This window comes from Mobula birostris, chromosome 4 (genome assembly GCF_030028105.1).
Source record: "Mobula birostris isolate sMobBir1 chromosome 4, sMobBir1.hap1, whole genome shotgun sequence".
NCBI classification, from domain to species: Eukaryota; Metazoa; Chordata; class Chondrichthyes; order Myliobatiformes; family Myliobatidae; genus Mobula; species Mobula birostris.
Genome location: NC_092373.1, coordinates 97,228,248 through 97,253,399, shown reverse-complemented (window position 1 = coordinate 97,253,399; position 25,152 = coordinate 97,228,248). Strand labels below are relative to the sequence as shown.

At 43.0% G+C, this 25,152-nt stretch overlaps 1 protein-coding gene across 2 annotated transcripts in view; it reads left to right on the top strand.

The window, feature by feature from the left end:
• The window catches only part of ryk (receptor like tyrosine kinase), a 348,374-nt gene that overhangs the window by 197,847 nt on the left and 125,375 nt on the right, over positions 1-25,152 (top strand). For both annotated transcript variants that reach the window (XM_072255833.1, XM_072255834.1), the window contains exons 9-10: positions 917-1,042; positions 14,782-14,868. In XM_072255833.1, coding sequence (XP_072111934.1) covers positions 917-1,042; positions 14,782-14,868 — 213 coding nt within the window. The remainder of the gene's footprint in view (positions 1-916; positions 1,043-14,781; positions 14,869-25,152) is intronic.

Here is a 25,152-nt window from a genome sequence, read left to right as displayed (position 1 = left end):
CCAAATATACCTTTGACATATAAAACCTGTCCCAATCCACACTTGCCAGATCATTTCTGATCCTTTCAAAATTGGCCTTTCTCCAATTTAGAATCTCAATCCGTAGACCAGACCTATCTTTTTGCATATTTACTTTGAAAGTGATAGCATGTTTCATACAAATCTTAATATTTTATACATTATTCTCCTTGGTAAATAACCAATGTAAAATAATTATTTGGGAGTACTAGGTACACATTTACTTGATTCTTTCCCCTGACATTTGATCTCCCAAGGTGCAACTATTCACACTTGCCCAGATAAAACTCCATCTGCCATTTCTCCACCCATAATTTTGGCTTATTCATACCCTTCTGTATCCCTTGACAACCTTGTTTATTGTCTGCAGGTCCACCTGTACTCCCTTTCTACTTACAGGGCCTCACTTTGTGTTTACTTTCCACTTGCCTGGTTTACTGGGCAATTTATATTCAAATAGTGTGATATGTTAAAAAGTGAATTAGTTGTATGCTGAGGTATTAATAAAAACTAACATCCCATTTTCTGGAGAATCTGCTAATATAACTCTGCTGTAAAGTTCTGAGTCTTTTGGGTTGTTAACTGTGGTTTGTTTTTAGCTTAATGAGGGAGAGGAGGAGAGTGGTTGGAACCAGGGTGGGGGTGGGGGTCAAAGTTCGTTGGGTAGAATTGGTTAAAAAGCAAAGAATATGGGGAGGTGGATGGTGAGTGGATGTGGTGGTCATGGTTCCTTGGTGGGCAGATGGAGTAGGGGGTATCAAAGCTGTTTTCCTCATTACTTGTTGGATTCTCCAGCTACCTCGATTGTTGTAATTTTTCATTATTCATGCAATTAAACACCTTTGAGTTTTGAGTAAGTTAAATATGTAGAGTATTGGCCTTTACTTTTTCTTTCCAGGTTACCCAACACTCCGGATAGAAAAAAATGATCTTAAAAGTGTTACACTTGCAGAGGCAAAAGCTAAAGTGAAGGACATAGCTATCTCCAGAGAGAGGGTCACTCTCAAAGATGTTCTTCAGGAAGGTAATGAATTTAGGTGGATTTAAACTTTACAAGAAGAGTTTTTAAATTGATATATCAACTTTACCATTTATTGTCATGGGCATATATCCACAGATTATAAATGTCTTGAAAATGAAATGCAGTACATCACAAACACAAATTTGCATAGCCTCATCATAACTTATACTGGACAGCAAATTTCTTTGTAAGTATTGCTTCCTCAAAAATTTTATGTGGTTCTCATAGATCACTTGAAGCTGAACACAAATATAATTTCAGACTACTTGTATTGGGTTGGAATTTGGAGAAACAAGAAACTAATTGAATAGAATGTTTTTAATTGCATAACAGTGCTGACACTTCGCAGTAGTTCAACTAAACTAAGCTAAAAATATATTGTCGATGATTTTCATTTGTACTCAGTGACTGAAGCTTCCAGCTGAAATGTCCAGCAATAATCAGCCAGCATTGATGGATTCCAGTCACACTGATACAGTTTCTCCATGAACGCAATGTCCTGGTGAAACCATTCACTATGCTTGTCAATGACAGTGGCAAGATTTGCAGGAAAGAAGTCTAAATGGGAATGCAGAAAATGAATCTTCAGTGACATGTTGCACTTCATGATTTTGTATGCTTGAAGCATGTTGTCAACCAACTGCATACTTTGGTGCTCTGTGGTTACCAAGAAAATTTTCAGCAACATCATTAAATGCTTTCCATGCAATTTTCTTTGGTTCCAGTAGAACATGCTGTATCCCAATAAATAAATAAATTTCTTCAAATAGCCTTTTATTGATGGCCACTGATTTGTCGACCAACAAATGCCTTCTTTAATCTTGGTATCAATTATCCTGGGAAACATCTCAAGTTTCGTAATCTTTCACCTTCCTTCTTTCAATGGTTCAGTGGTTCCATTTCATATCAGAGAATGTATACAATAATACGATCTGAAATTCTAACTCTCCGCACACAACCTCAAAACAGAAGAAAAATCCCAAAGAATGAATGGCATAAAAATGTTAGAAACCCAAAGCACCCTGACCCCATCCATGCTCAAGCAGCAGCAAGCAGCATCAACCTCCTCCTCCTCCTGCTCCCCCCACTTATTTTAGCAGAAAGCATCAGCACTCCAATCACCCACCTTGCAAGCAACAACAAAGCCCAGAGACCTGTTCATCCCGACAGTTTGACAAACTTCACTAACAAGGGGGAGAGATATCACTCCTTCCACAGCGAGGGGGAATATAAACAGTTGCTGTTTCAATGTTCCAGCTCTCCGCGATGCTTCAGTTTGCGACACCAGCGAGAAATCGGGTACACAGGGCTGCACTCTGAAGACGCTTGTCTTCAGGCCAATCCTGAAGATAACGAAAATGCGGCTGATCTCGAGCTCCAAGAATAGGAACACACCACCGTGCAGAACTCCGACAGGACTCTAGCCATCTTGAAAAGGAAAATAGATACATCATTCATCACTTTCACAAATTTTTTTATAACCATCTGTTTTATATGAAGAAGAAGTAAACATATCTTTTTTGAGTGTACATGTGGCTTATGTGTCATACTTTTCTGCCCTGGAACCAACTGCTTTATGGAGTGGCCAATCCTTTATAATGTAATGAGACTCTTTAGCATGGCTGTCCCAATTACAAATGAAACAAGGGGACTTGGTGTATCCGAGCTACATTCCTCGTAGTAGCACTGTTACTTTCAAATCAGAGGAGATGTTCCATTTGTAGTTGCTGTACTGTATGTGTTTCAACAGGACTTCCAAATATTGGTAGTTTTCTTTCATGTACTGAATAGCCGATTGGTACTGAAGGGTGGGCATCGCCGATTGGTACTGAAGGGTGGGCATCACCGATTGGTACTGGTGGGTGGGCATCACCGATTGGTGCTGATGGGTGGGCATCGCCGATTGGTGCTGATGGTTGGCCTTCGCCGATTGGTGCTGATGGGTGGGCATCGCCGATTGGTGCTGAAGGGTGGGCATCGCCGTTGTGTAGCAGCTCAGCTTTCAGGCTAAACACTGAAAAATCAATAAAAAGATTCCATTGCTGTGGGTGGTGCTGGTAACCAAAAGCATGCAGAGGCACGCGTGGACAAGACAGAAAACTTTTCAGCTTACATTGTGAGCAACATTTTAATTTTTTCATTTCCTGTGACCCTGGATGCCTTCAAGCAGCTAATTTTGTGACCTCTAGCTTCGGCTCCAGCCTCGAGCATGATAACCAGCACCTTGAGGCCGAGACTTCACGTGCTGACACTGGACCTCTCAGTCTCCTCTTCTCCCGCCACCACGCTGCAATCCTGTGTCTCTCAGGCCCCACCGTCACCTCTTGGGTCTTTGGAGCCTCCATCTCCCACCGCACCTTCCCTGAATGTCCCAACCCTCCTCTCCCCTCTGATACCATCAGTTCTCTTCCCCCTTCTGATTCCAGTGCTCATCTATTCTGGGTCTTCACTATTCCATCTAACCTTCCCCTCTCTGAGGCAGAACTTTCTGTCCTCAGGAAGGGCCTCATCTTTATCCTGCTTTGCCCGTACCTCAGTAAGTTCCTCACCCAAAGGAATGTAGTCTGAGTTGGTCCTGAAGTGTTTCAGGTCAGTTTATTAACCCAATGGCAGTGGAAGTGACCAAAATAAATGGTTAAAAAAGAGAATAATGAGATAGTGATCATAGATCGTTCAGGTTCCTGTTCTTCGACCCTGATGGTTGTAATCTGAAGAGGACATGTTCTGTCTGAATGGTGAGGGTTTTTAATAATGGATGCCACCACCTTGAAAAAGGAATAAAGATTAATTTTATTTGTCACATTGAAACATTAAGAAATGCCTCATTTGCATCAGTGACCAGCACAGCCTGAAGTTGGGGCAGCCTGAAAGTGCTACCATTCTTTGTCACAGACATAACATGCCCACAACTTGCTAACCCTAACCCATATGTCTTTTGGAAAGTGGAGAGAAACCAGAGGACCCAGAAGAAACCCATGCAGTCAGGGGAAGAACAGACAAACTCCTTACAGACTGTGGCAGGAATTAAACCCCAGCCTTCTTGTTGGTGGCACTGTAAATCGTTATGCTAGCTGCTCTGCTATTGTGCCACCCTATTGAAATGGAACTGTCTCTTGAAGATGCCCTTGATGGTAGGATGGGTTGAGTCTGTGATGGAACTGGCTGGGTCTGTAACCCTCAGCAGCCTGATGTGATCCTGTTCATTAGAAGCTCCATACCAGGCTATGACGGAACCAGTCAGAATGTTCTGCCCCATATATTAGTATCGTAAACCAGTGAGTTTGTTATGTCTCCCCTCTCATTGTGAAACGGAGACATCTCTTTCTCCCTTATTAGAGAGAGAGAGAGAGAGAGAGAGGGAGAGCCTGTGGTATATCGAATACTGGGTGAATGAGTAGTTTTTGGGGTACTGCAAGTTTGTGTTTTTGCTTTTGCTTTGCTGCACGCTTGAGTGCTTGGAGGCAGGTGCCGATTTTTTTTTCTGGTGGGGGGAGGGGGCTGGTTGCTTGCTGCCTCTTACATGTGGGAGGGAAGGGAGCTATGGGGGAGGGGGACTTTGGGGTCCTAACATTTAACTGTCATTCATTCTTTGGGAGCACTCCTGTTTTCGTGGATGGTTGCCAAGAAAAAGCATTTCAGGATGTATATTGTATACATTTCTCGGACATTAAGTGCACCTTTGAAACCTTTAAAATTTCCGTGAAAGGACTCTTGGAAATTTGGAGGTTTGGGGACATACCAAATCTCCTCAGAGCCCTAAAGAAATATAGCCTCTGGTGTGCTTTCTTCATGATAGCTCACCCTTTCCTCTGCTGACCCCTCAATGCAGACTAGTGTGCGTTCTCCTGACCTTCCCTTCCTAAAGTTCAATCAATTCATTGGTCTTACTGTTGAGTGTGGGGTTGTTGTTGTGACACGACTCAATCAGGTTGTCTTTCTCACTCTTTTATGTCTCCTTGTCACCATCTGATATGGTGACAGTGATGCCAGTGGCAAATTTATAGATGACATCTGAGCTGTGTAAATCATATGCTTTTCCTATCTCGGAGGTCTGGGTAATTTAAGAAACTGGACAGTCTTGAGTGCGGGAGTCACAGCTATGTTACCTTATCAACATATTTATATGAAGACTCTTTTGGCAGGATTGTGAATTTCCAGAATGTCAAACCCTCACCAACTGGTACATGCACTCTTCTTGTTGCTGCTGTCAGGGAGGAAGTACAGGAGCTTGAAGACCCACACTCAATGATTCAGCTCCTTCTAAGTTTCTCAAGTTTGCAAATGACCACCTGGATTTTTCATAATGCTTCTGGGACAATGTTCTGTAGACAGATGAGACAAAAGTTGAATATTTTGGCAGAAATACACACCAATATGTTTGGAGTACTGCACACCAAAACTGTGAAGCATGGTGGGAGGACCATCATGGTTTGGGGCTGCTTTGCTGTCTCAGAGACTGTGCAGCTTACAATTGTTGAGGGAACAATGAATTCACATTATATCAAGGCATTTTACAGGAGAATGTCAGGGTAGCGGCCTGTCCTCTGAAGCTTAATAGAAGTTGGATGATGCAATAAGACAATGATCTGAAATACAAGAGTAAATCAACAACAGAATGGTTTAAAAAAAAGAAAATTTGTGTTTTGGTATGCCTAAGTCAGAGTCCAGACCTTAACCCAATTGAAATGCTGTAGCATGAACTGAAACAGTTTTGTATGGAGGAATGGTCTAAAACTCCTCTGCGCTGTTGTGCAAGTCTGAGCAGCAGCTACAGGAAATGTTTAGTGGAGGTTTTTTCTGCTATAGGAGGTTCTACCAGTTTTTAAATACAAGGGATCACATACTTTTTCCAACCTGGACTGTGAATGATTAAATAATTGTATTTAATAAAGACATGAAAAGTACAGTTATTTGTGTGTTACTAGTTTAAGCAGATTGTGTTTGTCTATTATTGTGACAGACTACATTTTATGAATAATTGATGCAGAAAACCAGGTAATTGCAAAGGGTTCACAAACTTCTTCTCGTGGCTGCCCTATCTTTTGCCTGCCGAATGATTTGGAGTTCGTTAAGTTCCAGCACCAGCTCAGTTGTTAGGGACTTCGGCGATCTCCCTGTATTCCCACATCCTGCAAGAGGAGCATTCATCTATTCTACCTGGCATCTCTACTGACCTAACTGAGCAGATATAATGAAGGGAAGGGAAAACAAAACAACCTTGAGCTTTTCTTTTCTTTGCTTTCTGTGAGTGAAGTCCCACTTCACTGAAGCCTGGAAGAGCTAACGCCTCAAGATCTCCAGTCTGACAGATGGCCGCTGCACTTGCCCCTGCCTTCCTTTAATTTGCTCTTTCTAATCAATGCCAAACACAGACTGGTCGATATTCAAAGCTGTATTACGCAGTGGTGACCCGCTGTCTTTCTTCTACTCGGGCAGTGGATCTAAATGAAATCCCCTCTTCTCAAACTTCCAATGTCTGGATTGGTCGCTGGTTGAAGCTCTGTTACACTGCTACGACCTGCGACTGCCTTTTTTCTACTCGGGCAGAAGCCCCTTCCTCTCAAACATCCAGTGACCACTTGTTGAAGCTGATACTGTGGTTTGAATTATGTGTTCCTTAGTCATTTCACAGGACAATCAGGGACTGGTGCCTACATTCTAAGGTTGTTTGGATTGGGTGCAACCTCTCATTCCAAAGAAACTATCTGTTCCCATTCTATCCACTAAAACCGTCCATGACATTGTATTATCTCAACTTCTAAATTTTGTTCAGTAGCTCTCATGGAACATTAATGAAGTTCTTTTGACAGTCTGAATGTGCCACCAGTTTTCTCTCATCTATTCGAATTACAAAAACTCTTGACGATTTGTGTCAAATATGATTGATTACCCTTTCAAAAATCCACATTGACACCACACAGTCTTTTTGTTAAGTACCCCATTAGCACTCATCAAAGTATTTTCCTTGTTACTGGCCTGTAGTTCACTTCCTCTGCCTTGAATATTGAGGTTTTGATCTATGGGAACTGTTGTAAAATTGATGAAATTTTGGAAAATTGCAACCAGTACATCCTATTAGCTCCATTGAGTATTTTTCAGAATGTGGGGATGATTGTACGCCACATAAATAGGCCCGTTTGGCTCACCATGTCCTTACTTGACCATGATTGTGCTTTTGTTAAACGGCAGCTATGACGCATCTGCACTGCTTAGCCATGCCTGTCTTTACTTCATTTTTCAAAAGTCTTAGCTGGCAAAGTCCACTCTTCATGGACATTGTACAATTTACTAAACAATATTTAAGTTGTGGACTTGTAGACCCAGGTGGCACAAGTTCTGAGGTAGCTGATTTCAATTAAGTATTCTACCTGGTTGCCTAATTGAGAGATTAATTCTGTGAATAGTAGGGCTGTGGGTAGTGTTATGGAACAGAGGCGTCCAAGTGGATACAAGTAGATAGGGTGGTGAAGAAGGCATGTAGAATGCTGACCTTTGTCAGTCAGGGCATTGAATACGGAAGTTGGGAAGTTGTGTTGCAGTTTTATAAGACATTGATGAGGCCACACTTGGAGTATTGAGTAACATTTGGTCTCTTTGTTATTACCAAGATGTAATTAAATGGAAACAAGTGCAGAAAAGGTTTACTAGGATGTTGCCTAGACTTGAGGTCTGAATTATAAGGACAAATAATCTAGGACTTTATTCCCAGAAGTGCAGGAAATGGAGGGATGACCTGAAAGAGGTATACATGGTCATGAGGGACATAGACAGGGGTGAAAGCACATTCCCCCCCCCCCCAGGGAGGGATTGCAAAATAAAAGTTTAAGATCAGAGACAAAAGATTTAAAAGGACCATCAGGGGCAGCTTCTTCGTGCGAAGGATGGGAACAAGCTACCAGAAATAGTAATTGAGGTGGATGGATTAGTAACATTCAAAAAGCCATCTGAATGAGTACATAGAGGTTTTGAGGATTATGGGCCAAACATAGATGGTTTGACGAGTTGGTTCAAATGGCTGTATTTTGCACGTCTGTGACTGTTAGGCGAGAGAGTTAGCACTTTGTACTCCTTGAAAATGAAATGTCATACCATAAGAAATAGGAGCAGGAGTCAGCCTTTTGGCCTGTTGAGCTTGCTGCACCATTCAATAAGATCGTGGGTAACCTGGACGGGGACTCAGCTCCACCTACCTGCTTCTTCTCCTTAATTCCCATACTGTACTAATTAAATTGTCTAATTAAATGAGATAGCCGCCACTGCTTCCCTAGGCAGAGAATTCCACAAGTCTATTACACTCTGAGAAAAGCAATTCCTTTTCAACTCTGACCTAAATCTACTCCCCTGAATCATGAGTCCACGTCCCCTCATTTCATTCTCATCTACCAGTGGAAACAACTTCATTGCCTCAGTCTTATCTGTCCATTATACAGAACATAGAATAGTATAGCACAGTACAGGCCCTAAGGCCCATAATGTTGTGCCGACCCTCAAACCCTGCCTCCCATATAACCCATCACCTTAAATTCCTCCACATACCTGTCTAGCAGTCTCTTAAATTTCACTAGTGTATCTACCTCCACCACTGACTCAGGCAGTGCATTCCACACACCAACCATTCTCTGAGTAAAAAACTTTCCTCTAATATCCCCCTTCAACTTCCCACCCCTTACCCATGTCCTCTTGTATTGAGCAGTGGTGCCCTGGGGAAGAGGCACTGGCTATCCACTCTTATCTATTCCTCTTAATATCTTGTATACCTCTATCATGTCTCCTCTCATCTTCCTTCTCTCCAAAGAGTAAAGCCCTAGCTCCCTTAATCTCTGATCATAATGAAAACTCTCTAAACCAAGCAACAGGGAGGAGGAGATAGCAGCACGCTGCATGTGCGCAGCCCTCCGGTGAAAATGATATCGTATCCGTTAAATAGGGGCCGTGGACAATTCTGATTTGATGGAGACAGACGTGAAAGCACAGAGGAACATCTGGAGAAATTTCTGAAACGCAGGTTCGCTGCTGTTGTTACTGCGCGATCGAATGGAAGGCCTCAAAATCCCCGGCTTTGCCTGCTGTTGGCGACCGAGATTGAGGCCGAATGGTTTGGTTAGAGATGGCGCTCTGTACTCGGTGTCGGATAGCTGATCGGAGGCTCAAAGTTTTCGGACGACGCAGAGTTGGACAGTGGTCGGGCATGGCAGGGAGAGTTTTTCTTCCTTCTCCCGTCTGCGTGAGATGTGGGACATTTGAGAGACTGAACTTTTTACTGTGCTCATGGACTGTTCTTCATCAAGTTATGGTATTGTTGCACTGATGTAACTATATGTTATAATTATGTGGTTTTGTTAGTTTTTTCAGTCTTGGTCTGTCCTGTGTTTTGTGATACCACACCGGAGGAAATATTGTATCATTTCTTAATGCATGCAGTACTAAATGACACTAAAAGAGGACTGCATGTCTTCATAATCTAAAAAATATCCTGGTAAATCTCCTCTGTATCCTTTCCAATGCTTCCACATCCTTCCTATAGTAAGACGACCAGAAATGGACACAGTACTCCAAGTGTGGCCTAACCAGAGTTTTACAGAGCTGCATCATTACATTGCCACTCTTAAACTCTATCCCTCGACTTATGAAAGCTAACACCCCATAAGCTTTCTTAACTACCCTATCTACCTATGAGGCAACTTTCAATGATCTGTGGACATGTACCCCCAGATCCCTCTGCTCCTCCACATTACCAAGTATCCTGCCATTTACTTTGTACTCTGCCTTGGAGTTTGTCCTTCCAAAGTGTACCACCTCACACTTCTCCAGGTTGAACTCCATCTGCCACTTCTCAGCCCACTTCTGCATCCTATCAATGTCTCTCTGCAATCTTTGACAATGCTCTACACTGTCTACAACACCACCAACCTTTGTGTCATCTGCAAACTTGCCAACCCACCCTCCTACCCCCACATCCAGGTCGTTAATAAAAATCACGAAAAGTAGAGGTCCCAGAACCGATCCTTGTGGGACACCACTAGTCACAACCCTCCAATTCGAATGTACTCCCTGCACCACAACCCTTTGCTTTCTGCAGGCAAGCCAGTTCTGCATCCACCTGGCCAAACTTCCCTGGATCCCATGCCTTCTGACTTTCTGAATAAGCCTACCATGTGGAAGCTTGCCAAATGCCTCACTAAAATCCATGTAGATCACACATCTTCTGCACTACCCTTATCTATATGCCTGGTCACTTCCTGAAAGAACTTGCACGATCTGCCCTTCACAAAGCCATGCTGACTGTCCCTGATCAGACCATGATTCCCTAAATGCCCATAGATCCTATCTCTAAGAATCTTTTCCAACAGCTTTCCCACCACAGACGTAAGGCTCACTGGTCTATAATTACCCAGACTATCCCTACTACCTTTTTTGAACAAGGGAACAACATTCGCCTCCCTCCAATCCTCCGGTACCATTCCCGTGGACAACGAGGACATAAAGATCCTAGCCAGAGGCTCAGCAATCTCTTCCCCCGCCTCGTGGAGCAGCCTGGGGAATATTCCGTCAGGCCCCGGGGACTTATCCGTCCTAATGTATTTTAACAACTCCAACACCTCCTCTCCCTTAATATCAACATGCTCCAGAACATCAACTTCACTCATATTGTCCTCACCATCATGAAGTTCCCTCTCATTGGTGAATACCGAAGAGAAGTGTTCATTGAGGACCTCGCTCACTTCCACCGCCTCCAGGCACATCTTCCCACCTTTATCTCTAATCGGTCCTACCTTCACTCCCGTCATCCTTTTTTTCTTCACATAATTGAAGAATGCCTTGGGGTTTTCCTTTACCCTACTCGCCAAGGCCTTCTCATGCCCCCTTCTTGCTCTTCTCAGCCCCTTCTTAAGCTCCTTTCTTGCTTCTTTATATTTCTCAATAGACCCATCTGATCCTTGCTTCCTGAACCTCATGTATGCTGCCTTCTTCCACCTGACTAGATTTTCCACCTCACTTGTCACCCATGGTTCCTTCACCCTATCATTCTTTATCTTCCTCACCAATACAAATTTATCCCTAACATCCTGCAAGAGATCTCTAATCATCGACCACATGTCCATAGTACATTTTCCTACAAAAACATCATCCCAATTCACACCTGCAAGTTCTAGCCATATAGCCTCATAATGTTCCTGTCCTCTCTGATTCGATCCTTTTCCATGATAATGCTAAAGACCAGGGAGCGGTGGTCACTGTCCCCCAGATGCTCACCCACTGAGAGATCTGTGACCTGACCTGGTTCGTTACCTAATACTAGATCTGGTATGGCGTTCCCCCTCGTCATCTGTCAACGTACTGTGACAGGAATCTGTCCTGGACACACTTAACAAACTCTGCCCCGTCTAAACCCTTGGAACTAATCAGGTGCCAATCAATATTAGGGAAGTTAAAGTCACCCATGATAACAACCCTGTTATTTTTGCACCTTTCCAAAATCTGCCTCCCAATCTGCTCTTTGGTATCTCTGCTGCTACCAGGGGGCCTATAGAATAATCCCAATAGAGTAACTGCTCCCTTCCTGTTCCTGACTTCCACCCATACTGACTTAAAAGAGGATCCTGCTACATTACCCACCCTTGCTGTAGCTGTAATAGTATCCCTGACCAGTAATGCCACCCCTCCTCCCCTTTCCCCCCCCTCTCTATCCCTGTTAAAGCACTGAAATCCAGGAATATTGAGAATCCATTCCTGCCCTGGTGCCAGCCAAGTCTCTGTAATGGCCACTACATCATAATTCCATGTATGTATCCAAGCTCTCAGTTCATCACCTTTGTTCCTGATGCTTCTTGCATTGACGCCCATGCACTTTAGCCCTTCTACCTTACTACCTTTACACCCTTTATTCTGCTTTTCTTTTCTCAAAGCTTCTCTATGTGTTAAATCTGGCTTCACTCCATGCATTTCTTTCACCGCTCTGTCGCTGCGCATCCCATCGGTAACCATATAATGTTATATGTTTCCATAAGATCCCCTTATTCTTCTGAATTCCACCATATATAGTGCCAGGAGACACAATCTATTCTCATAGGCTAACTCCCTCATCTCTGGAATCCATCTGGTGAACTTCATCTGTATCTGCACAGCCTCCAAAACCTATATTCCGTCTGGGTAGCCTCCAACCTGATGGCATGAACATCGACTTCTCTAACTTCCGCTAATGCCCCACCTCCCCCTCGTACCCCATCTGTTACTTATTTTTATACACACATTCTTTCTCTCACGCTCCTTTTTCTCCCTCTGTCACTCTGAATATACCCCTTGCCCATTCTCTGGGTCCCCCCCACCCCGTCTTTCTTCCCAGACCTCCTGTCCCATGATCCTCTCATTTCCCTTTTGCCTATCACCTGTCCAGCTCTTGGCTCCATCCCTCCCCCTCCTGTCTTCTCCTATCATTTTGGAAATCCCCCTCCCCCTCCAACTTTCAAATCCCTTACTCACTCTTCCTTCAGTTAGTACTGACGAAGGATCTCGGCCTGAAACGTCGACTGCACCTCTTCCTAGAGATGCTGCTTGGCCTGCTGCGTTCACCAGCAACTTTTATGTGTGTTGCTTGAATTTCCAGCATCTGCAGTATTCCTGTTGTTTGCGTTTTTAAAAACCTATATATCTTTGCTTAAAAAAGATTAGAACTGCACACACCAGTACCATGTGGCCTCACCAGTATTACATGGTATAATTGCAGCATAACCACCCTGCTGTGCACCTGTAAACCAACGTTTTGTACCAGAAAACCAACCTTTTGGGGATAAAAAGAGCAACTCTAAAAATCTGAACTATAAAACAAAATGTTGGAAGATCTCAACGGGTCAGGTAGCACCTGTAATAAGAGAATCTTGGTTAATGTTTCTGGTCAAAGAACATTGGTCAGGTAAAAGTGAACCAGGACAGGTTCTCCGGGCCTGTGCAAGCGAGCTAGCTGGAGTGTTTGCTGACATCTTCAACTATTCCTTGCTTCAGTCTAAGATCCCCTCATGTTTTAAGAAGGCAACGATAATCCCAGTGCCGAAGAAGAGCAAGGTGGCATTCCTGAATGACTATCGACCTGTGGCTCTGACATCAATTGCTATGAAGTGCTTCGAGAGATTGGTTTTGGCACACATCAACCACAGCCAACCGGTCATCCTTGAGGCTTTGCAATTCGCCTACGGGAGCAACAGGTCAATGGCAGATGCCATCTCTCTGGCCCTACATTCCTCCTTAGAACACCTGGAGAATAAAGACGCATACGTAAGGCTCCTTTTCATTGACTACAGCTCTGCCTTTAATACCATCGTTCCAAATAAACTGATTTCTAAGCTCCAGAACCTGGGCCTTAGCACTCAGATCTGCAGCTGGATCTTCAACTTCCTCACAGACAGGACCCAGGCTGTAAAGGTAGGGGACAAGCTCTCCTCTACAATCACTCTGAGCACCATTGCCCCACAAGGCTATGTACCCAGCCCCCTGCTGTACTCACTGTCTACCCATGATTGTGTAGCCAAGTTTCCATCAAACTCAATATATAAGTTTGCTGATGATACAACAATTATAGGCCATATCTTGGGTAATGATGAGTTTGAGTACAGAGGGGAAATTAAGAACCTGATGGTATGGTGTGAAGACAATAACCTATCCCTCAACGTCAGCAAGACGAAGGAATTGGTTGTCGACTTCAGAAGGAGTAGCGGACTGCACAACCCAATTTGCATCGGTGGTGTGCAAGTGGAACAGGTCAAAAGCTTTAAGTTCCTCAAGGTCAGTATCACAAATGACCTGACTTGATCCAACCAAGCAGAGTTCACTGCCAAGAAGGCCCACCAGCGCCTTTACTTCCTGAGAAAACTAAAGAAATTTGGCCTGTCCCCTAAAACCCTTACTAATTTTTATAGATGCACCATAGAAAGCATTCTTCTAGGGTGCATCACAACCTGATATGGAAGTTGTCCTGTCCAAGACCGAAAGACGCTGCAGAAGATCGTGAACTTGGCGCAGAACATCACACAAACCAATCTTCTGTCCGTGGACTCACTTTACATCGCACGCTGTCGGAGCAGTGCTGCCAGGATAATCAAGGACACGACCCACCCAGCCAACAGATTTTTCATCCCTCTTCCCTCCGGGAGAAGGTTCAGGAGCTTGAAGACTCGTACCGCCAGATTTGGGAACAGCTTCTTTCCAACTGTGATAAGACTGCTGAATGGATCCTGACCTAGATCTGGGCCTTACCCTCCAAATATCTGGACCTGCCTCTCGGTTATTTTGCACTACCTTACTTCCCATTTTTCTATTTTCTATTTATGATTTATAATTTAAATTTTTAATATTTACTAATTTTAACTATTTTTAATATCTTTATTATTTAATATTTGTAATCCAGGGAGTGGGAAGTGCAGAATCAAATATCGCTGTGATGATTGTACGTTCTAGTACCAGTTGTTTGGCGATTATAAAGTATAAAGAGGCAGACCTGGTGCCAGTACAATTGCACAATAAGCAGCGTAAGTGGTTTCAACTGTGCGGTTCAATAATCATTGAGATCTTGCATGCTGATAATTATCCTTATAAAATTATTAGAAGCTGATACTATATATGGGCTAAAAGATGCATTTATCCCGATTTCAATGCAGTAAGAGAGAATATGTATAAGTTTTGTAAGTTATTCATGAAGTTTAATTTAACAAATTTGTTGACATTAATTTTTGGATAATTTCTTATTTCAGGTACATTTGGTCGTATCTTTCTTGGAATTTTAATTGATGAGAAAGACCCAAGTAAAGAAAAATATGTGTTTGCTAAAACAGTAAAAGGTAAGGAATTATACAGTAGACAGACCCCAGTTAGCTAGCTGCCTGCACTTGAAAACTCTTTTGGGATTTGGCCTTATTCATCTATGGTGTTTTTCATTGATTTTCCAGTTGTCTCTCATCTCTTTGCTCCTCTATCGTGTTTAATTATTGCTTTTATTTTACTCTATGAAGCATTTTTATTCAACCTTGCAAAATTCCTCAACTCAAGCTTATCTTGAGTTAGTTATGCATTCCTACACTCTACTCATTTTCAAGTGTATCCCACAGTTTGGTGTCATCTATAAAATTTGGAGTTGTGTTTGTGATCTCCAAGTCAAAACCATGGAACCACTTTCCACCTTTCCCCAGTCTGAGCTAACTTATCGTGTCAATCTTCCTTCTGTGATCAGTTTCTTGTACTTCCTTACAGTCGTAGAGTCAAAGAAAAGTACAGCACAGAAATAGGCCCTTCAGCCCATTTCATATATCTGGTCTCTTAGAATACCTTCCAATAACTTTCCCACTGCTGATGTCGGGCTTACCAGCCTATCTTTAGAGCCTTTCTTAAACAGTGGAACTACACGGGCTACCTCCAATGCTCTGATACACACCTATCGCTAAGGATGATTTAAATATCTTTGCTAGGGCTCCTGCAATTTCTGCACTTGCCTCCCACAGGGTTAGAGGAACACTCTGTCAGGCCCTGGGGATTTATCCACCCTAATTGTATTTAAATGCATTTAAGTTCTCTTTCATCTCTTTTGGCTCCATGCCAAAAGAAGATCAATTTTGTCCCTTGCAATCCCTTTGTACTTAACATATCCATAGAATCTCTTAGGTTTCTCCTTCACCTCGTCAGCTAAGGCAATCTTATACCTTCTTTTAGCCTTCCTGATTTCTTTCTAAAGTGTTTTCTTGCATTTCTTATACTCTCTTTGCACCTCATTTGTTCACACCTGCCTATACCTGCAATACACCTGTCTCTTGAAAACCAAGGTTCGCTACACCTGTATTTCCATACCTTTTATTCTGGCAGGCATATACAAGCTTTGTACTCTCAAAATTTCACTTTTGAAAGCCTCCCAGTACCAAGTTCACATTTCCTAGAGAACAGTCTTTCACAATCCACACATGCCAGACGTTTCTGATGCCATCAAAGTTGGCCTTTTTCCAATTTAGAATCTCAACTGCGGGCCAGACCTATCTTTTTGCATATTTACTTTGAAACTAACGACATTCTTATCACTAGATGTAAAATGTTAGCCTACACAATCTTCTGTCACCTCCCCTGTCTAATTCCCTAATAGCAGATCGATTATCGCACACTCTGTCTTGAGACTAATTGAGAAACCTTTCCTGAATACATTTGACAAACTCTTATCCTATCTAGTCATTTTACAGTATGGAAGTCCCAGTCAATATGTGGAAAGTTAAAATCACTACTATAATAAACTTGTGTTTCCTGCAACGGTCCCTCTTCAAATTTGTTTCTCTAAATCTGTCGGACTGTTGTGTGGTCTGTAATATAACCCTATTAACGTGGCCGTACCTTCTTATTACTCAGTTCCACCCATAATGCCTCACTTGATGAGTTTCCAGTCTGTCCTGACTGAGCACTGCCATGACATTTTCTTTGATTAGTAATGCCACCTCTCCTCCTTTAATCACTCCCACTCTGTCACGTCTAAAACAGTGGAACTCCAGAATATCAAGCTACTAGTCCTACCCCTCCTGCAATCAAGTCTCACTAATGGCTGCAATATCATAATTCCAGGTGTTGATCCTTGCCCTGCACTCGTCCACCTTTCCTCTGATACTTCTTGCATTGGTGTATGTGCAGCTCAGTACATTATTTGCCCCATGCTCAAGCTTTTGATTCCTGACTTCACCTGAGACCTTAACATCTGTCTCCACAACCTCTCCACTATCTGTTCTGGCACTCATCCCACTGCAATTCTAGTTTAAGTCCCCACCTCCGTGCAGCACCAGCAAACCTTCCTGCTAGGAAATTAATCCCCTTCCAACTCAAGTGCAAACTTTCTCTTCTGTATAGGTCCCACCTTCCCTCGAAGAGAGCCCAATGATCTATAAAACTTATGCCCTCCCTCCTACACCAGCTCCTTAGCCACGTATTAAACTGCATAATCTTCTTATTTCTGGGCTTACTAGCACACGGCATGGGTAGCAGTCCTGAGATCACAACCGTGGAGGTCCTGCCGTTTAACTTAGCACCTGACTCCCTGAACTCACTTTGCAGAAGTTCGTACCTTTGTCATTGGTACCTACGTGGACCACGACCTCTGGCTGTTCACACTCCCACTGAGGTCAGGCTAACTGGCCTGTAATTTTCTTTCTCTGTCTTCCACCCTCTCTTCTTGAAGATGGAGTAAAATTTGCAATTTTCTAGTCCTCTGGAGAGTGTTAGGAGCAGGCAAGTTAGGAAAGTGTTTAATTGGAGTAAGGGGAAATATGAAGCTATCAGGCAGGAACTTGGAAGCACAAATTGGAAACAGATGTTCTCTGGAAAATGTACGGCAGAAATGTGCAAATGTTCAGGGGATATTTGTGTGGTGTTCTGCATAAGTACGTTCCAATGAGACAGAAAGAATGGTAGAATTCAGGAACCGTAATGTACAAAGGCAGTTGAAAATCTAGTCAAGAAGAAAAGAAAAGCTTATGAAAGGTTCAAAAAACTAGGTAATGACAGAGATCTAGATGATTATAAGACTAGCAGGAAGGAGGTTAAGAATGAAATTAGGAAAGTCAGAAGGGGCCATGAGAAGGCCTTGGGGCGAGCAGGATTAAGGAAATCCCCAAGGCATTCTACAAGTATGTGAAGAGCAAGAGGATAAGATGTGAGAGAATAGGATCAATCAAGTGTGACAGTGGAAAAGTGTGTATGGAACTGGAGGAGGTAGCAGAGGTACACAATGAATACTTTGCTTCAGCATTCACCACAGCAAAGGACCTTGGTGATTGTAGGGATGACTTACAGCGAACTGAAAAGCTTGAGCATATAGACATTAAGAAAGAGGATGTGTTAGACCTTTTGGAAAGCATCAAGTTGGATAAGGCACCAGGACTGGACGAAATATACCCCAGGCTACTGAGGAAGCGAGGCAGGAGATTGCGGAGCCTCTGGCAATGATATTTGCATCATCAATGGGAATGGGAGAGGTTTCGGAGGATTGGAGGGTTGCAGATGTTGTTCCCTTATTTAAGAAAGGGAGTAGAGATAGCCCAAGACATTATAGCCCAGTGAGTCTTACTTCAGTGGTTGGTAAGTTGATGGAGAAGATCCTGAGAGGCAAGATTTATGAACATCTGGAGACGTATAATATGATTAGGAATAGTCAGCATGGCTTTGTCAAAGGCAGGTCATGCTTTACGAGTCTGATTGAATTTTATGAGAATGTGACTGAACACGTTGATAAAGGTAGAGTAGTAGATGTAGTGTATATGGATTTCAGCAAGGTATTTGATATATCCCATGCAAGGCTTATGAGAAAGTAAGGAGGCATGGGATCCAAGGGGACCTTGCTTCGTGGATCCAGAACTGGCTTGCCTATAGAAGGCAAAGAGTGGTTGCAGACAGGTCATATTCTACATGGAGTTTGGTGACCAGTGGTATGCCTTAGGGATCTGTTCTGGGACCCCTTCTCTTCGTGATTTTTATAAATGACCTGGATGAGGAAGTGGAGAGATGGGTTAGTAAATTTGCTGATGACACAGAGGTTGGGGGTGTTGTGGATAGTGTGGAGGGCTGTCAGAGGTTACAGTGAGACATCGATAGAGTGCAAAACTGGGCTGAGAAGTGGCAGATCATCCCAGATAACATAGAAACATAGAAAACCTACAGCACGAGGCAGGCCCTTCGGCCCATAAGGCTGTGCCAAACCTTAGAAATTACCTAGGGTTACCCATAGCCCTCAATTTTCCGAGCTCCATGTACCCGTCCAGGAGTCTCTTTAAAAAAAAACCCTATTGTATCCGCTTCCACCATCATCGCCGGCAGCCCATTCCACACCACTCACCACTCTGTGTAAAAAAAAACTTACCCCTGACTTGTCCTCTGTACCTGCTTCCAAGCACCTTTAAACTAGCTATTTCGGCCCTAGGAAAAAGCCTCTGACTATCCACATGATCAATGCCTCTCATCATCTTATACACCTAAATCAAGTCACCTCTCATCTTCCGTCACTCGAAGGAAAAAAGGCTGAGTTCACTCAACCTCTTCTCAAAAGGCATTCTCCCCAATCCAGGCAATGTTCTTGTAAATCTTCTCTGCCCCCTTTCTCTGGTTTTCACATCCTTCCTGCAGAGAGGCGATGAGAACTGAGCATAGTACTCTTAAGTGGGGTCTGACCAGGGTCCTATACAGCTGCAACATTACCTCTCGGCTTCTCAGCTCAATCCCACAATTGATGAAGGCCAATGCACCATATGCTTTCTTAACCACAGAGTCAACCTGCGCAGCAGCTTTGAGTGTCCTGTGGGCTCAGACCCCAAGATCCCTCTGATCCTCCACACTGCCCAAGAGTCTTACCATTAATACTATATTCTGCCATCATATTTGACCTACCAAAATTAGCCACCTCACACTTATCTGGGTTGAACTCCATCTGCCACTTCTCAGCCCAGATTTGCATCTATCAATGTCCCGCTGTAACTTCTGACAGTCTTCCACACTATTCGCAACACCCCCAACCTTTGTGTCATCAGCAGATTTACTAACCCATTCCTCTACTTCCTCATCCAGATCATTTATAAAAATCACGGAATAGGGGTCCCAGAACAGGTCCCTGAGGCACACCACTGGTCACTGACCTCCATGCAGAATATCACTCGTCTACAACCACTCTTTGCCTTCTGTGGGCAAGCCAGTTCTGGATCCATAATGCAATGTCCCCTTGGATCCCATGCCTCCTTACTTTTTCAATAGCCTTGCATGGGATGCCTTGTCAAATGCCTTGCTGAAATCCATATACACTACATTTGCTGCTCTACCTCCATCAATGTGTTTGGTCACATCCTCAAAAAATTCAATTAGGCTTGTAAGACACGACCTGCCTTTGACAAAGCCATGCTGACTATTCTTAATCATATTATGCCTCTCCAAATGTTCATAAATCCTGCCTCTCAGGATATTCTCCATCAACTTACCAACCACTGAAGTAAGACTGGTCTATAATTTCCTAGGCTATCTGTTCTCCCTTTCTTGAATAGTGGAACAACATCCGCAACCCTCCAATCCTTGGAACCTCTCCTGTCCCCAGTGATGATAGAAAGATCATCGCCAGAGGCTCAGCAATCTCCTCCCTCACCTCCCACAGTAGCCTGGGGTACATTTCATCCGGTCCCGGTGACTTATCCAGCTTGATGCTTTCCAAAAGCTCCAGCACATCCTCTTTCTTAATATCTACATGCTCAAGCGTTTCAGTCTGTTGTAAGTCATCCCTGCAATCGCCAAGGTCCTTTTCCATAGTGAATACTGAAGCAAAGTACTCATTAAGTACCTCTGCTATCTCCTTCAGTTCCACACACACTTTTCCACTGTCACACTTGAATGGTCCTATTCTGTCATGTTTTATCTTGCTCTTCACATATTTGTAGAATGCTTTGGAGTTTTCCTTAATCCTGTATGCCAAGGCTTTCTTATGGCCCCCTCTGGCTCTCCTCATTTCTTTCTCAAGCTCCTTCCTGCTAGCCTCATAATTTTCTCGATCTCTATCATTACCTGGTGTGATGATGTGGTTTATTTTGATAGGTCAAATATGGTGGCAGAATATACATTAATGGTAAGACTTGTGGAGGATCAGAGGAAGTTTGGAATCTGAGTCCATAGGACACTTGACTGTGTGGTTAAGAAGGCATACAGTGTATTAGCCTTCATCAACCGTGGGATTGAGTTCAAGAGCTGAGAGGTAATGTTACAGCTATGTAGGACCCTGGTCAGACCCCACTTGGAGTACTGCGCTCAGTTCTGGTCACCTCACTACAGGAAGGATGTAGAAACTATGGAGAGGATGCAGAGGAGATGTTGCCTGGATTGGCGAACATGCCTTATGAGAATAGGTTGAGTGAACTTGGCCTTTTCTCCTTGGAGCAGCGGAGGATGAGAGGTGACCTGATAGAGGTGTATAAGATGATGAGAGGCATTGATCGTGTGGATAGTCAGAGGCTTTTTCCCGGGCTGAAATGGCTAGCACGAGAGAGCACAATTTTAATGTGGTTAGAAGTAGGTACAGAGGAGATGTCAGGGTTAAGTTTTTTACGCAGAGAATGGTGAGTGCGTGTAATGGGCTACTGGTGACGGTGGTGGTAGCAGATATGATAGGTACATGGAGCTTTGCAAAAAGGAGGGTTATGGGTAACCCGATGTAATTTCTAAAGTGTGTACATGTTCGGAACAGCATTGTGGGCCGAAGGGCCTGTATTGTGCTGTAGGTTTCCTAAATTTCTTCCATGTTTCTATTCCAGAATCTAGAGATTCCTGAAAGGTCTTTTCTAATGCCGCCACAGTCTCTGCAACTACCTCTTTCAGAACCCTGGAGTGTAGTCAATCTGGTCCAATTGACTTGTCTACCTTCAGATCTAATCCCGTCCTCCTTAGTAATAGCAACTACACTTACTTCTGCCCCCAACACACTCAAATTGCTGGTGTCTTCCACAGTGAAGAGCGATGCAAAGTTCAACTGCCATTTCTTTATCCCCAGCATCATTTTCCAGCAGTCCAATATCCACTCTCGCCTCTTTTACCTGAAATATCTGAAAAGAATTGGTATCCTCTTTTAAGTTATTGCAAACTTACCGTCCTATTCCATCTTTTCTCTCCTGATTTCTTTTTTTTACTTGCCTTCTGTTGGTTTTTAGAAGCACCCCACTAATTTTTGCTACATCAAATGCCTGCTCTTTTGCTTTTATATTGTCTTTGACTGCTTCTTAGGGATGAATCTTTCTTATGCTTTCCATTTTCCAAAGAAATTAAACATTACAGAGAAATTTTTGTATTTTGTTGAACCATAACATTTTAAGTAATAGACAACTTTTCAAATAAAAACTTCATTACGTTGTATGTATCTAGCTCAGTGCATGATTAAACAAAGATAACAAACAGGTGCTAATGATCAATAACACAATGATTTGAATGAACTAGATTAATTAACTGAAACAGAAACAGGTGTAGGTGGGATCAAACTGGCGAAGGACAACCAAACTAAAAGGTGGGGGTATGGCAGATGTGACAGTTTAACCTTCAGATCAGCGATTCTTACACCATGGCAAGAGTGAGCATCACAAAAAGATACAAGGTGATCATCCTGCATGAGCAAGATCTCCCCCAAGCAGAAGCTTTGTAGCAGACAGGAGTTTCAAGATATGCTTTCCAAGCTCTTCTGTAAAAGCACAAAGAAACAGGCAAGGTTGGGGCCAGAAACTCTGTGATCAGCCACAGAAACTGAGTGCAGCAGATGAGAGATACATCAAACTGATGTCTCTTCTAAATTGGAAGAAGTTCAGCATTGCTATCAGCTCTGAACTCACAGAAACCACTGGAACCGAAGAACAGCCCTCTACAACCTTGCAAAGTCTTGTCAGAAGTGGTCTCCATTGAAGACTGGCTGCCAAAAATCCATTTCTCTGAACTGGAAAGAAAGCTAAGAGACTCACCTACATACAAAAAGCACAAGGACTGGGGTGCTGAACAATGGCAGTAAGTGCTCTGGACCGACAAGTCAAAATTTGAAATTTCTTGCACAAACGGAAGAGCTGGAGAGCGCTACATGGATAAGTGTCTGCAGCCAACATCATAAAAAACTATCTTCAGAGAAAAGGAGAACAAGGATCTCTGCAACAGATTGCATGGGTCTCAACATCATCGAGACTGTCTGTATTACCAGGAGAAATGAGCAAACAAGACTGCCAAAGTCTGCTGAAGAACTCTTATCAAGTTCTCCAAGATGCTTGGAACAATCTACTAGCGGATTTTCTTACAAAATTGCATGACTGTGTACTTAAGAGTACAGATGCAGTTTTAAAGGCAAAGGATGGTCACACCAAATATTGATTGATTTAGTTTTTTTATAGTATTTTTTTTATATTTAGAAATTTTTTATATATGCCTTTGACTTTTGCACAGTACTGTATATCTGCCACTATATCCATACCTGGGAGCGCGTTCCATACTCCTAACAACCTCTGTGTTTAAAAGAACTACTTCTGACATCCTCCTTGTACTTCTCAAACACTTTGAAGTCATGCCTACTTTAGTTAGCTGTGTCCACCTTGGGGAAAATGTCCCTGCTGTCCACTCGACCTATGTCTCTTATCATTTTCTATACCTCCTAAAAATCACTTCTCATCCTCCACCTCTTCAAAGTGAGGAGCCCTAGCTCTACACAACCTGTCCTCATAAGGAATTTGTTCTAATTTAGCCATCATTGTGGTAAATCTTGTCATCTGCAAACTTACTTCCTTATCCAAGTGATTTGTAAAAATCGCAAAGAGCAGGGGTCCCAGAACAGATCCCAGTGGAACACCACTTGTTATCAATCTCTGGGCAGAATATGCTCCACCTACTACTACCCTTTGTCATCTTCGGGCAGGCCAGTGCTGAATTGAAGCAGCTAAATGGCCCTGGATCTTGTGCCTCCTGACTTTCTGAATGACCCTACTATGGGAGCATTGTCAAGTGACTTATTAAAGACCATATGTACCACATCCATTGCTCTCCCATAATTGAAATAATTTGTCACTTCCTCAAAGGTTCGTACTTCTGTGTTTATGGACTGTGGACTTCTTCAGACATAAGGTTTTTATGTTCTTTGTTTTTTGTCACCTGTTCCTTTTCCATTTTGTTGTGTGAGGGGAAGGTGTTTGGGGATTGATGTTCTGTTGTGTTTTTTTGCGTGAGGGAGGATTTGTTTTCTGGGTGGGGGGGGGGTCGTCGATGTTCCTGTTCCATTTTTGCAGAGGGAAGGGCGTTTTGGAGGTTGATGATCAGGATGCTGTTCTTTTTTGTGCATAGTGAGGTGGGTTTGATGTTTCTGTCTAAATGACTTGCATGTTCTTTTGTTGTTCTGTGGTTATCTGGAGGAGACGAATTTCATAGTTGTATATGGATACATGCTTTGATAATAAATGAACCTTTGAAGAATTCAATCAGGCTCGTGAGGAACAACCTGCCCCTCACTTAGCCATGTTGACTATCTGCAGTCTGGCCATGGTTCTCCAAATACTCGCAAGTTTTGTCTCCGATAGTTTGCCAACATCTGACTTTAGACTCAGAGATCTATAATTATTAGGGTTATCCATTTCTTAAACAAATGAATAACATTTGTCAATGCCTGATACTATTTCTGTGGCAGATTTATTGTCAAAGACGCAGCTTGCCCAGAACTGGGGAATTATTTATCCTAAAATTTCCAGAGTATCCTCTTTCTTAATTACGTGTTCCAGTATATCATCCTGTTCTACACTGACTGAACATTCGTCAGTGTCCCTTTCACTGTTGGACACTGAAGCAAAGTATTTGTTAAGGACTTCAACTCCAGGCACTTTTCCTCTTTTATCCCTGATCAGCTCTCCTCTCACTCTAGTCATCTTCCTGTATTTCACGTATGTACAGAACACCTTGGGGTTTTCTTTATTCCGACTCACTGAGGCCTCCTAATGTGTCCTACTAGCTCTCCCAAGTTCATTCATAAGGCCTTCATGACTACCTTGTAGCTCTCGATGGCCCTGTCTTATCCTTACTTCCTAAACCTTAAGGTTCCTCATACTTAAGTATGCTTCTTACTTCCTCTTGACAAGATGTTCCACTTCTGTCATCACCCTGCCATCCTTCCCCTGTCTCAATGGGACAAATCTATCCTGAAGCCCATGCAAGTGCTCCCTAAGCAACCTCCACATTTCCATGATGTCCAAATACTCCGTCTGGAATTCTTTCTCTTCACACTGAACAAATTCCGTTCCAGCTAAACTTCTTCCACTTAGGAGGTTCCAGTCAGTATTAAAGACAATGAAATCATCCATGACAAACACCCTGCTATTTTTGCATCTTTCAGAAATCTGCTACCTCATCTTACCTCAGTGTCTCTGTTGCTATTGAGATGGTGAGGGGTTCTATCCAATACTCCCCAAAAGGTGATTGCTTGCTTTCTGTTTCTTTCTTCCACCTACACTAACTCAGTAGACAATCCCTTCAAAATGCCCTCCCTCATAACAGCTTTGATGCTATCCCTGATTAGCAATGCCGTTCCCTCACCTCTTTCACCTACCTCCCTGTCCTGTCCCCTTTGAAGCATC